The sequence below is a fragment of the Pelophylax lessonae genome (assembly GCF_965119305.1).
Source record: "Pelophylax lessonae genome assembly, chromosome: 2".
Lineage (NCBI taxonomy): Eukaryota > Metazoa > Chordata > Amphibia > Anura > Ranidae > Pelophylax > Pelophylax lessonae.
The window spans coordinates 669,665,353-669,679,822 of NC_138769.1; the positions used below are offsets into that span (position 1 = coordinate 669,665,353).

The window sequence follows — 14,470 nt, forward strand, 5'->3', positions numbered from 1 at the left end:
CCTACACTCTTTACACCTTGCACTTCTGATCTCTGCACTTTGTCCATAGTGCATTCCTGATCTCTACACTCTACACATCGCACACTCCTAGCAGAGAAGAACAGTGTGGGGCAAGAGAGTGCAAGCACCTGCTGCAGCTCTCTGTGCTCACATCCAGGGAGAACCATTGGGACCCATGCACTGAGGGACTGAGCCATAGCCAGGACACAGTTCATGCTGTGCTGAGGACCAGGGTTTCCCCAGGCAATCCAGAAGTGAGTGGACTTCTGACCTAAGGGACCATTGCTGCTGAGTTGCTGGGTCTGGTGAGAGAGCCTAGCAGCCATGACCCCAAAATTAGCCTAAAGATTCAGGACTAAAGACTGCTTTATTACACCTGCCAAAGACCTTTTGCAGGATGCTTAGTTTAGAGCAGTGGTTCTCAACTCCTGTCCTTAGGACCCACTAACAGGCCAGGTTTGCAAGATCCCGAGGACAGGAGTTGAGAACCACTGGAATGACGTAGTCATTCCATTTGGGTGCATCCTAAGCCAGTTACAGTATCCCTATCCACAGCACAGTTAATGTTTTTAACCGCTTCCATACAGAGCAGTTAGACCCCCTTCCTGCCCAGACCAATTTTCAGCTTTCAGCACTCTCACACTTTGAATGACAATTGCTCAGTCATGCTACACTGTAACCAAACAAAATTTTTATCATTTTTTTCACACAAATAGAGCTTTCTTTTGGTGGTATTTGATCACAACTGGGTTTTTTTTTTTTCGTGATATAAGCAAAAAAAGAGCAAAAATTTTGCAAAAAAAAACACTTTTTTTTAGTTTCGATTATAAAATTTTGCAAAAAATTAATTTTTCTTCATACATTTGGGCCAAAATTTATACTGCTACATATCTCTGGTAAACTTAACCCAAATTAGTGTATATTATTTAGTCTGTGTGAAAGTTATTGAGTCTAGAAGCTATGGTACCAATTACTGAAAATTGATCACACCAGATGTACTGATGGCCTATCTCCTTTCTTGAGGCCCTGAAATGTCAGGACAGTACAAATACCCCCCAAATGACCCCTTTTTGTAAAGTAGACAGTCCAAGGTATTTAGTAAGAGGCATGGTGAGTTTTCTGAAGTTATAATTTTTTCCCACAATTCTTGGGAAAATGAAGACATTTTTTTTTTCTTTTTTTTCCCAAAACGTTGCCAATTTATAAGCTATTTCTAACACATAGCATGTACACAGCAAAAATGACACCCCAAAATTAATTCTGCTACTCCTTCTGAGTATGGTGATACCACATGTGTGAGACTTTTACACAGCCTTGCCACAAAAAGAGATTCCACGTCCAAGTAGCACCATAAGGCATTTTAGGAGCATAAATACACATAAAACTTTCTTACTACCTATCACACTTTTCAAGGCCCTAGAGCACCAATACAATGGAAAAGTCCACAAAATGACCCCATTTTGGAAAGCAAACACTCCAACGTATATTCTATGAGGCATTATGGGTCCTTTGAACATGTCATTTTTTTCCACAAGTTTTTGGGAATGTGGGAAAAAAATAAAAACTTTTTTTTTTTACACAAAGTTGTCAATTTATAGGATATTCCTAACACATAGCATGTACATAGCAAAAATGACACCCCAAAATACATTCTGCCACTCCTCCTGAGTATGGCAATACCACATGTGTGAGACTTTTTCCCAGCCTAGCCATATAGAGGGGCCCAACATCCAAGGAGCATCATCATGCATCCTAGGCCTATTTTTGACATTTGGTGTTTACAAGCTAAAATCAGTTGTTTTTGCTAGAAAACTACTTAGAACCCCAAAACATTATATATTTTTTTTTAGCAGAGACCCTAGAGAATAAAATGGAGATTATTGCAATATTTTTTATCACACCGTATTTGCGCAGCGGTCTTCCAAACGCAATTTTTTGGGAAAAAATTCACTTTTTTGAATTAAAAAATAAGAAACCAGTAAAGTTAGCCCAATTTTTCTCCATAATGTGAAAGATAATGTTACGCTGAGTAAATAGATACCCAACATGTCATGCTTCAAAATTGCGCACGCTCACAGAATGGTTAAAAACTTTGGTACTTAAAAATCCCCATAGGCGACATTTTAAAAATTTCTACAGGTTGCTATCTTAGAGTTACAGAGGAGGTCTAGGGCTCAAATTATTGCTCTTGCTCTAACGATCGCGACGATACCTCACATGTGTAGTTTGAACACTGTTTACATATGTGGGCGGGGTTTCCGTATGCATTCGCTTCTGCGCGCGAGCTCACGGGGACAGGGCACTTTAATTTTTTTTTTTTTTTTTTTTTTTACTATTTATTTTATTTATTATTTTTTTATTTTTACACTGTTTTTTTAAAAAAAAAAAATTTATCATTTTTATTTCTATTACAAGAAATGTAAACATTACTTGTAATAGAAAAAGGCACGACAGGACCTCTTTTTTGTGAGATCTGGGGTCAAAAAGTCCTCAGATCTCACAAGTACACTAAAAGATAGAAAAAATAAAAAAAAAAAATAAAAAAAAAATTAAATAAAATGAAAAAAAAAAAAGGGACCTTTAAACTGGTTGCTAGACAACGACGTTTGCCGTAGCTCCGGTCCTCCAAGACCATAGAGTCGAGTGAGGGCAAGCTTGCCCTCACTTGACATCCTGTCTGTGAGGATCCGGGACCGGATCGTTTTCCCCGCTGCCGGCGGGTCCGGTAAGCGGGGAAAAGGACCAGAATGCGGCGGGAGGGGGGGCACCTCTTTCGCCACCCCGGAAGGGTGATCCCGCGGCGAATCCGCCGCTGGGACCACCCTTATCGGAAAGCCAACCGTCCACCGTTTAAAAAAATACCAGGGTTATGGCAGCTATCTGCTGCCATAACACCGGTATTTAGGTTTAAACGGAGGACGTATATAAACCTTTTTGGACTTAGACATGGTGGCTGTATGAAGGGTGACAGGTACTCGGGTACTTTGCTGGGCAGGTGACAGGTACTCTGGTACTGATGAGCAAGTGGCAGGTACTCGAGTACTCCGATAGTCAGGTGACAGGTACTCGGGTACTCTTATGGGCAGGTGATGGGTACTGATGAGTAGTACTGATACTGATAGGTGATACCGATACTGTACTGATGGGTACGGATGATCAGTACTGATACTGATAGGTGATAGGTACTGATGGGTACTGATGAGTACTGATGAGTAGTGATGGGTACTGATGAGCAGGTGGCAAGTACTCGGGTACTTCAGGTGTCAGGTACTCTGATGAGCAGGTGGAAGGTACTCGGGTACTCTGATGGGTAGGTGACAGGTACTCGGGTACTCTGATGGGTAGGTGACAGGTACTCGGGTACTCCGATGACGGGTACTCGTGTACTCCGGTGATGGGTACTCAAAGTACCAGAGTACCTGTCATCAGAGTACCCGAGTACCTGTCATCAGAGTACCCGAGTACCTGTCATCAGAGTACCCGTCATCAGAGTACCCGAGTACCTGTCATCAGAGTACCCGAGTACCTGTCATCAGAGTACCCGAGTACCCGTCATCAGAGTACCCGAGTACCCGTCATCAGAGTACCCGAGTACCCATCATCAGAGTACCCGAGTACCTGCCATCAGAGTACCCGAGTACCTGCCATCAGAGTACCCGAGTACCTGTCATCAGAGTACCCGTGTACCCATCATCAGAGTACCCGAGTACCTGTCACCAGCCCATCAGAGTACCTGTCATCAGCCCATCAGAGTACCCGAGTACCTGTCATCAGAGTACCTGATAAGCTGGTGACAGGTACTCAGGTACTTTGATGGGCTAGTGACAGGTGCTCTTTATTGGGAGGGGGGGCAATCAGTGTGGTTGGGTGCACTGTACTTGGTAACTAGCTGTTACCACAATCTCCTCCTCACACAGGATCAGTGTGTGAGGAGGAGAACACGGTGACAGCTAGTTACCGTGTTCTCTGATGACATTTGTGACCGGCTGTGATTGGACACAGCCGGTCATGTGGTAAAGAGCCAATTTCATTGGCTCTTTACCTATCGGGGATGGGCTCTGTCCGAGGGACGAGCCTCGTCCCCGATCGCCGCGCTGCGCGCCCCCGGGGGGCGCGCATTAAGGAAGGAACGAGCGGCTCGCGCTGGAGCCGCTCATGTGATCTGCTGTGATTGACACAGCCGATCACGTGGTAAACAGCCAATTTCATTGGCTGTTTACCTTGATCGGGGTTGGGCTCAGTCCGAGGGACGAGCCTCACCCCCGATCGCCGCGCTGCGCGCCCCCGGGGGCGCGCAGTAGCGGGGAGATCCGGGCGCTGTCATATGACGTCCGCCCGGATCGAGAAAGGATTTGTGCCGACGTCATTTGACATGGCGCGGTAAGGAAGGGGTTAATCATTGTTTGAAAGAAGGGGTTTGGTGCCTCAAGTCAAGGTTTGTGGGACTTTAAAGCGGCTAATATACACAAAAGTATTCTAAGTATAAATATAATATTTATTTCAAAATAACATAAAAGAAATTATCATACATTTCTGGTTAGCAGAACATATGTTACATGTGGTGTATGGGCTAAGAACCCATAGGTGAGAGTGAAGGAGAATAGTATGAAAAAAGTGACATGGTGGAAAAGTGACATTAGTCTCTCTCTTGTGGTCCGAACGTCTATGGTTGGCGTTGGATCTTTGTTTGAGAGGGTATTTAGATTCCTACGCGTTTCGGCGGGGGGCCTTTGTCAAGGAAAAATGTCAACCATCTCTGCAAGATATATGGAATGGTAGTAAGGGTATTTAGTTTTTGACCATCCTGAGACATTTGTTTCATGGTAGGTCATATAATACATACTTAGATAATAAAATGCCTGGGCCTGCTTGTGGTCCTCCGGTCCTCATATGAATCAACAGGATATAGCTACTGGGATATATAAGGTGGCGGTATTAGTATACGTTTGTGTGTTTATAGTACATGTGCCAGTTGTATTGGTTATGTACTTACTGGTTAAGTATATTCTCTAGACCAGTTGAGGGAAGAAGGTATTGGATCAACCCGTATTAGGTCAGGTCTGTATATGGAAGGGAGTATTTTATTAAATATTTGAGAACAATATTTACTTTTATATGTTCCATATTGTTTTAGTACTTACTTTGCGACATAGAATTTATATAAGCAATATTGGTTCCAGCATTTGTCCACTAGGTGGCGTGTTGTCCCAACTGGTCTTGTAATGCTATACAGTTCCAGTGGTCTCCACTGTGGGGTGCTGGTCCGACTGTTCCTGTTCTAAATATAGTGAACAGGAAAAGTCTTGTCAAAAATGTATCCCAATATAAAGATACCATCAGTGCATCTTTTGCACTATGGTATACTTACAGTTTTTGTCCTTTGGTTTAAGGGGGAAGAGAGGTAGAAGGTCCGAGTAGCGTGGTCCGAGCGTCCTCACCGTCCCTCAGCTCGAGGGAAGTGACGCCCTGTTTGAGATTCCCGGCCTTTTATATCGTTCGCGCATGCGCAGTGGGTGCATGCTTATGTAACAGAAGATCCTTGCCGGATGACGCGTCGCGGGTGAGCGCGCATCCTGTCTTCGATGTGAACGGTACATTCGATGCGGCTGCCGACACAGGGGGCGGAGTTGGGTCCCAATTCAGGGTCCTATTGGCAGAAGGTGATAGAAGGTCTGCTTAACTCCTTGTTCCCCGGTTTTGATCACCGGGGTTACCTGTGCCGGATGAGGTTTATTTGGGGGAAAAAGACAAGCAGGCTTTTAAACTTTCAGGCGATATATAGCAATTAGTGAATTGATTTATTCTAAATAACGTGCCGTTTGGAAGCCAGTTTTAGGCTTTTTTGAAAACATCCAAACGGGGGAACGTCGTTTAGGTTATATATAATATAATAAAATAAATATAAATAAAAAATAGATTATTTATTTTATTTATTTTGAGCAGCAATTAGTATAGAGCTGTTCATGTGTGATATGGATGAGACATGAAGTTCTTGATTTTGGTCAGGGAATGTTCGATCCCAGCAGGGTGTTTTAGATGTGATATCGGAAAATTCCGAAGGGGGATAGTGTTTTTCAAGGTAGGTTGTCCTCCATGTGTGGAGGGGGTTTTTTTGAAAATAAATGTCTGACGTTAGGTCTTTTGTTACTGTGCCTCAATCGGTTTTCCCAGATACAAAGCCCTCCAAAAAGGGGCGGTAGCTGACATTTTCATTCAGGCCCGGTGGGTGGGCTGCATTTAGTTTCTTTATCCAGCGAAGTTCCATCTGGAGGAGCACTTTATTCCAATCCCCCCCTCTGGGGGGTTATGTATCCTGTCCAGTATGGAGAATTGGACTTTGGGCATATGGTTTTTGTGGTGATTGGCCACATGGCGGCCTAATGGTAAATAAAAGTTGCTTATGGACATACTTTGTAAATGCTGGTTAACTCTTATGCCGAACTCCTGTCGCGTTTTCCCTACGTAGAAGCTGCCACATTCGCACTCCATAAGGTAGACCACCCCTTTGGTCTTGCAGTTTGCAAAATGTTTTGGGGTGAACTGGTCTCCGTTTGGTAGTGTCTTATATGTGGATTTTTTGATAACTGAACATTGTGCGCATGATCCGCATGGGAAAGTGCCTTTAGTCTGGCAGGGATCTTTTTTGGTTTTAAACTCGCTGTGGACCAGTGTTTCTTGTAGTGAGGTTGTTTTCCGGTAGGTAACAAGTGGTTTTTCTGTTACCAATTCTTTTATATTGGGGTCTTCGGTCAATATAGACCAATTTTTTTGTAGTATTTTTTTTAATTGTTTATGTTCATTGGAAAATCGCAAAATCAACCTTGTTGGTTGTTCCGTTTTGGCCTTAGGGGCATGTTTCTTGAAGAGGATGTCCTGTCTGTTTTTTTCCTGGACTTTGTTAAATGCCTTTCTGAGGCACGTTTTGGTATATCCTCGTTCCTGTAATCTCAAGTTTAAGTCATATGCTTCTTTTTTGTAGTCCATTTCTTTTGTGCAGTTCCTTTTTAGTCTCAGGAACTGACTATAGGGGATTGATTTTTTTAGAGATTCCGGATGGAAACTGGTGGCATGTAATATTGTGTTTCCTGCCGTTTCTTTTCTATAGAGCGTTGACATCACGTTCCCTTGGTTGTCCTTATGGATGTATGTGTCTAAGAATGGAATTTTGGTTTTATGAAAAGACATGGTAAAAAACATGTTATGGTTGTTTTTGTTCATTTTTTCAAGGCATTTTTTCATGAGATCTTCAGGTCCATTCCAGATTACTAGGATGTCATCCAGGTATCTTTGCCACAAGAGGATGTTTTCTGTGTATTCTGAGTTTTCTTCTGCTGTCAAAAATTCGTTTTCCCAGTCACCGAGGTATATGTTGGCATAGGCAGGTGCACAACTTGTGCCCATGGCAACTCCGCAAACCTGAAGGTAATAGTTTCCACCGAAAGAGAATGTGTTGTGGTTCAATATAAACTTTAGCATGTTGAGGATAAATTGGTTAAACTTCCTGTCGCGGTTGCTCTGTTGGTTAAGAGTTTTTTCTACGGTTTTTAAGCCGTGTGAGTGAGGAATATTATTATATAGAGCCTCTACATCTATGGTAACCAGTAATGCGTCTTTTGGAACTGTGAGGCCTTCCAGGATCTGTAGCAGGTGTACCGTATCCTTTGTGTATGATGTCAGTTGGGTCACATGCGGTCTTAAGTAGTTGTCTATGACTTGACTTGCCTTCTCCGTAATATTCCCGTTCCCCGAGATTATGGGTCTGCCGGGTGGGTCTGTTGAATTCTTTTTGGCAGTGAGTAAAAAGTTGGGGTTCTCGGGTGTTTAGTTCTAATGAATTCCCAAAGGGGTTGAGATATAGCCTTGTCATTATACGCGCTGTCTACTAGTTGGTAAAATTCCTCCTTGTAGTTCCCTATCATGAGGGGTGAGATGGCTTTATAGCATTTTTTGTTTTCCAATATTTGCATACACATATATTCATAGTGGTCGTTGTCCATCACGACGACGTTTCCTCCCTTGTCTGAGGGTTTGATAGTGATATTTTCAATCTCTTTGAGTTCTTGTAATGCTCTCTTTTGTGCGGGATTTAAGTTGGTTGTTCGGGTGTTTTTTTGTATTTTTTCAACGTCTTTTGACATTTGCCTGACAAATAGCGCGATGGTAGGGTTTGTACTTAGTGGTGGGAATTTGTGTGACTTTTTCCGGAAAATGTCAGTTGTTGCGGCTTCCTCTATTTCATCCTCTATTTCATCCTCACTATCCGTGGGTTCATCATTTTCTTCAGAGTCACTCAGGCCTCCTTCTTCCAGTAATAAGTTTAGGTCTCGGATGGCTCGAAATTCTGCGGCCGTCAGTGGTGTGGGTTGTTCCTGAGTTGTTGGTTTTTTCTGGTGCAAAAATTTCAATAATAGGTTCCGTGCGAATAAGTTAATATCCTTTATAGCCTCAAAAGTATCCATAGTTTTATTGGGGCAAAAAGACAGTCCTAGTGATAGTACCTCTTTCTGTTCCGGTGTTAGGTTGTAGGAGGAGAGGTTGATCACATTCAGTCCTCTGGTTGTTGCTCCTGTTGTACCTGTGTTAATGGTGGTTTGGTTTTGGTTTTGGTTTTTTCTCGGGCTAAAAAAGGCCCCTTTTGGGGTTGTTTTGGGTTTTCATCCCTGTTTTTCTGGGATCTTGTGAAGATCTGGTAGTTGGTAGGTCTGCTGGTTGAGGGTACTTCAATAATTTCTTGTTCTTGGGTGTCAAATTCCCCTGGTTCGTTATGTGTTCCCCATTCTCTTCTATCATAATTCCTTTGCGGGTTTTGTTGATAATTTTTTGTTGTTTGGTTCCTACCTCTGCCTCTGTTGGTATCGGTCCCAGAGTTGTAGGATGATGAATCCGTAGAGTAGTTGGGGTTTTTTGTTGGTTTGTTCCTGTTTCTGTTTGCTCTTGATGTATTTGACCATCTATATGCTCTGCCTTGGGTAAATGCGTTTTTGTCTCGCCAGTATTTTCTTTCCTTTTTTTGTAGTATTTCTTTTCCATATTCCTCTAGGTGTGTCTTAAGTTTGGTTTCCTGTTCGCTATATAGTGGTGCATTTTTAAGGGGGGTAAGTAGTTCATATACTGATTTTATTTCCTCATCTAGGTTTTTAATTTGTCTCCGGTATTCCTCCTGTAGTAATATCATGAGGTTTTTGGAGCATTCATTTAAAGTATTTTCCCATTCTTTCTTCATTTGTTCAGTTATGTGGTCCATAGTTGGGAAAATTTGAATGCGTAGTCCAGCTGGGTTTATTTTTTCCTTTATGTATCTGTTAAAGCTTTGGATATGCCAATATAGTGCAGATTTTCTTACCAGGTGTTTCCTGAGGTTTGAAAATAATGCTAGTACGTCTGAGTCCATTTGTTCTTTCTCTTGAAATTTATCCTGAATCCCCTGCATTAGGGAGTCCCATTCCGTGCCCATCAGTTCCTCCATGTTTGTCTCCATCACACATGCACAGGTACTTACCAGGTCAATATTTTTTGGCCTGTATAGTAGTTTTATTTGGGGTTCAAATCCCTTCGTCACTCCTGTTACAGTTATATGCCGAACTGGAGGAAGGGTTTTTGTTTGTACCCTGTAATATATTAGTTTTCCTATGCCTTGCTGGTCAGCATAGGAGTGGGAAAAGTTGTTTTTTCCCCTTTGGGGAATCTATGAGGCAGTGGGTGTGTTTTCCACCCGGGACAGAATTTTTGGGTATGCGATTCCTTAAGGGGTTTATAGTTCAGTTTTAGCCATAATCCCTAAATATCTTTGAAAGAAGGGGTTTGGTGCCTCAAGTCAAGGTTTGTGGGACTTTAAAGCGGCTAATATACACAAAAGTATTCTAAGTATAAATATAATATTTATTTCAAAATAACATAAAAGAAATTATCATACATTTCTGGTTAGCAGAACATATGTTACATGTGGTGTATGGGCTAAGAACCCATAGGTGAGAGTGAAGGAGAATAGTATGAAAAAAGTGACATGGTGGAAAAGTGACATTAGTCTCTCTCTTGTGGTCCGAACATCTATGGTTGGCGTTGGATCTTTGTTTGAGAGGGTATTTAGATTCCTACGCGTTTCGGCGGGGGGCCTTTGTCAAGGAAAAATGTCAACCATCTCTGCAAGATATATGGAATGGTAGTAAGGGTATTTAGTTTTTGACCATCCTGAGACATTTGTTTCATGGTAGGTCATATAATACATACTTAGATAATAAAATGCCTGGGCCTGCTTGTGGTCCTCCGGTCCTCATATGAATCAACAGGATATAGCTACTGGGATATATAAGGTGGCGGTATTAGTATACGTTTGTGTGTTTATAGTACATGTGCCAGTTGTATTGGTTATGTACTTACTGGTTAAGTATATTCTCTAGACCAGTTGAGGGAAGAAGGTATTGGATCAACCCGTATTAGGTCAGGTCTGTATATGGAAGGGAGTATTTTATTAAATATTTGAGAACAATATTTACTTTTATATGTTCCATATTGTTTTAGTACTTACTTTGCGACATAGAATTTATATAAGCAATATTGGTTCCAGCATTTGTCCACTAGGTGGCGTGTTGTCCCAACTGGTCTTGTAATGCTATACAGTTCCAGTGGTCTCCACTGTGGGGTGCTGGTCCGACTGTTCCTGTTCTAAATATAGTGAACAGGAAAAGTCTTGTCAAAAATGTATCCCAATATAAAGATACCATCAGTGCATCTTTTGCACTATGGTATACTTACAGTTTTTGTCCTTTGGTTTAAGGGGGAAGAGAGGTAGAAGGTCCGAGTAGCGTGGTCCGAGCGTCCTCACCGTCCCTCAGCTCGAGGGAAGTGACGCCCTGTTTGAGATTCCCGGCCTTTTATATCGTTCGCGCATGCGCAGTGGGTGCATGCTTATGTAACAGAAGATCCTTGCCGGATGACGCGTCGCGGGTGCGCGCGCATCCTGTCTTCGATGTGAACGGTACATTCGATGCGGCCGCCGACACAGGGGGCGGAGTTGGGTCCCAATTCAGGGTCCTATTGGCAGAAGGTGATAGAAGGTCTGCTTAACTCCTTGTTCCCCGGTTTTGATCACCGGGGTTACCTGTGCCGGATGAGGTTTATTTGGGGGAAAAAGACAAGCAGGCTTTTAAACTTTCAGGCGATATATAGCAATTAGTGAATTGATTTATTCTAAATAACGTGCCGTTTGGAAGCCAGTTTTAGGCTTTTTTGAAAACATCCAAACGGGGGAACGTCGTTTAGGTTATATATAATATAATAAAATAAATATAAATAAAAAATAGATTATTTATTTTATTTATTTTGAGCAGCAATTAGTATAGAGCTGTTCATGTGTGATATGGATGAGACATGAAGTTCTTGATTTTGGTCAGGGAATGTTCGATCCCAGCAGGGTTAATCATTGTTTATTGCTGATGTTGCTGATTTATGCATTGATCCCAGTCTAGTGGTAAAGAACTCTGGTCACAGAGTTGACATAAAAATTGCATTGTATACTGTAGTAGACTGTGTCTAAATCTATCTCCCTGCATGTTCATTTATGCTCATACCATTATTTATCATAATCTATACAAATACACCGAGTTTATTTACCACTAAACAGTCTTGTATCTAATTCCCGGTCTTAGCCCACAACCAAGGTAAAAGGTATCTATGCTCATGTTTCTATAAGTGCTTGCAGTGACATTCATTCAACCAGGTGTGTCAGAGGGACTGGGATGGTTCTTGGGGGTTGAGACGCAGAACCAACCAGGACTAAAACTATACTTGGGATTCAGCTTGAAATTAGCTTTAAATTGGATTTTACAGTTAGATCTTGAGCTGTTGCTAGTAATAAATAAGTTTCAAGGATTTTTACCTTGCTAGGTTGAAGATGGCCACTAGCTTCCTGCCAAGTGCTTTGGCCTCCTTGAACCCTTCTGAGTAAAGGATGACTTCGGCAATAAGCTCATTATCAGGTCGGGACATGGCGACTGGCCGGAATAACTGTTTTAGGTTATCTGGTAACTTTTGGCGCCCACCGTAACCCTTGCCAGCAGGGTTCATAGTTATAAAAATACCAGAATTAGGATCTAGCTCCACCTAAACAGAAAACAAAAAAGGTCAAACACATCTGAGCATCTGCTAGTGAATAAAGATATCCAAGAAAAACTGAATGTTACCTCTTTTCCTAGAAGTTCACAGGAAGATTTTTGATTCTTTAGAGCATCTTGAATGGTCTGAATTTGCATGGAGACAGCAGAAAGCACAGCTTCCTCAAGCCTGTTGAATTCATCAAAGCAACCCCAAGCTCCACACTTCACTAACCCTACAAAGATCCTTCCCATGGATTTTACATCAATACCCTGGGAGAAACATGCAAAAGGGAACATATTATGGCCCTTACTTTTATATTGATATCACAAAACTATACACAATTATGACTGGCTCAGATACTCAAGCTATCCAAAATCACTTCCCATAGTATAGCACATACTGTATATAACACTAGGTAACATCAGCTGTACTTCTTAATGCATAGTAGAGAAGAATGCATACACCTCACCCAAGTTACAGTAGCAAAGAGGTCCTTTAAAGATCACACAATGTAGCATATTTTTCCAGGAGATACACATGGTTAGCATGGCCCCCTGCCACTGTATATTGAGAATAATAAATACAAAGGGGCAAAAAAAAAAAAAAACAGGCTGGGGCTCAACCAGGCTCATAAATATACAAGGGCTGCAAAACAAGTCACTTACAGTGTATGTATAGTGAATTTTTTTTTTTTTAGTTTGAGTAGAGAAGGGTTTAACCCACTAACAGTTCATTTCTTGTAGTATGGTACCATCAGGGAAACTTCTACACAGGAGAATTCTACTCTTAGGTTCAATTCACACCAGTGCGTTGATCTGCATTTTAACGCAGCTGTAAAATGCAGAAAAATGGAAGGACGTCTGAAATAACTGGATTTTTGTACTTCCCGTAAAATCTTTTTCTCTGAAGTTCGACAGACGCAGCTCCATATCTTCTTTAGACCATTGGGTTATGCTCCTCACATCAGGAATAGGACACTAGGCAGGAAAAAGCTTTACCACGCCTTTGGGGGCTGTCACTGTTTAGAAAACAACATTTCACTCATAAGTAGAGGGGCGGGTGCTGCGTCTGTCGATGAACTTCAGAGAAAAGGATTTTATGGTAAGTACAAAAATCCAGTTTTCTCTATCATTCATCGACAAACGCAGCTCTATATATTCTTTAGACCATTGGGATGTCCCAAAGCAGTATTTTCATGAGGGGTGGGAACACAAACAAGAAGAACGTAACTCCCCAAAGGCTAAACGTAGCCAACCAGGTAATATGGAGCTCAACCAGGAACAACTGGAGCTCACCTAACAAAAACTTACACCCTCAAAGAGAACAAAAAGAATTTCTTTTAAATAGCAGCCTTCAAAACCTTGTGGCAAAAGGAGGCATCCGAAGATGCCAACACATCAGCTTTGTAGAATTTTGTGAAAAGTATGCACAGATGACCAAGTTGCCACCTTGCAAACTTGCATCACTGACGCCTGATGGCGAAAAGCCCAATAGGCACTCAGCGCTCTAGTAGAATGCGCCTTCACAGGAAACGGAGGAACCTGGCCCTTTAGCGAATAAGCCTGAACAACCGTCTGCCTGATCCATCTGGATATGGTCGCAGCAGACGCAGCCAATCCTTTATTAGGTCCCTCGGTAAGGACAAATAAAGCATCTGATTTTCTGAAAGATTTAGGAAGAAAAGACTGATTTGGTCACAGTACCACTTTATCTCTGTGGACCATCAAATAAAGTGAGCGGCATGACAACACCGCCAATTCCGATACTCTGCAGGCAGAAGTGATAGCAACCAAAAAGGCAACCTTCTGAGACAATGAAGGCAGGGGAATCTCCTGAATGTTCTCAAAAGGAAGTTTTTGAATAACAGATAATACAAGATTCAGATCCCACGGAGGTAGTGGGGACCGTCTCAGGGGCGCCATATGTCGCACTCCGTGAATGCGTAGCTAATGGGCGTTGAAAATATATAGCCAAAGCTGACACTTGGTCTTTGATAGCACCCAAAGCCAACCACTATTCAACCCCTTTTTGCAGAAAGGCCAAAACCCTAGCTACTGAAAACAAGCGAGGGTGCACCTTCAGTGATTCACACCATGAAATGTACGATTTCCACGTACGATGATATATCTTCCTGGTAGGCGACTTCCTAGCCTTCAGAAGCGTAGGAATCACAGTCAGACAGACCTCTATCCTTCAACACTTGGCTTTCAACAGCCATGTCATTAAAGCTAGGGACTGTAAAGCAGGATGGAAGATCGGACCTTGAGGCAACAGATCTTCCCTGAGAGGAAGTCTCCAAGGAGCATCGGTGACCAACCTTACTAGGTCTGCGTACCAAGACCGGCGAGGCGAGTCTGGAGCCACCAATGCAGTTCCA

General features: G+C 42.3%; 1 protein-coding gene across 1 annotated transcript in view; it reads right to left on the reverse strand.

Annotated features, from left to right (window-relative positions):
* The window catches only part of DYNC2H1 (dynein cytoplasmic 2 heavy chain 1), an 807,725-nt gene that overhangs the window by 650,344 nt on the left and 142,911 nt on the right, over window positions 1–14,470 (reverse strand). The window contains exons 33-34 of the mRNA XM_082246437.1: window positions 12,180–12,362; window positions 11,876–12,099 (exon numbers count right to left, since the gene is read on the reverse strand). Of these exons, the coding sequence (XP_082102563.1) occupies window positions 11,876–12,099; window positions 12,180–12,362 (407 nt within the window). The remainder of the gene's footprint in view (window positions 1–11,875; window positions 12,100–12,179; window positions 12,363–14,470) is intronic.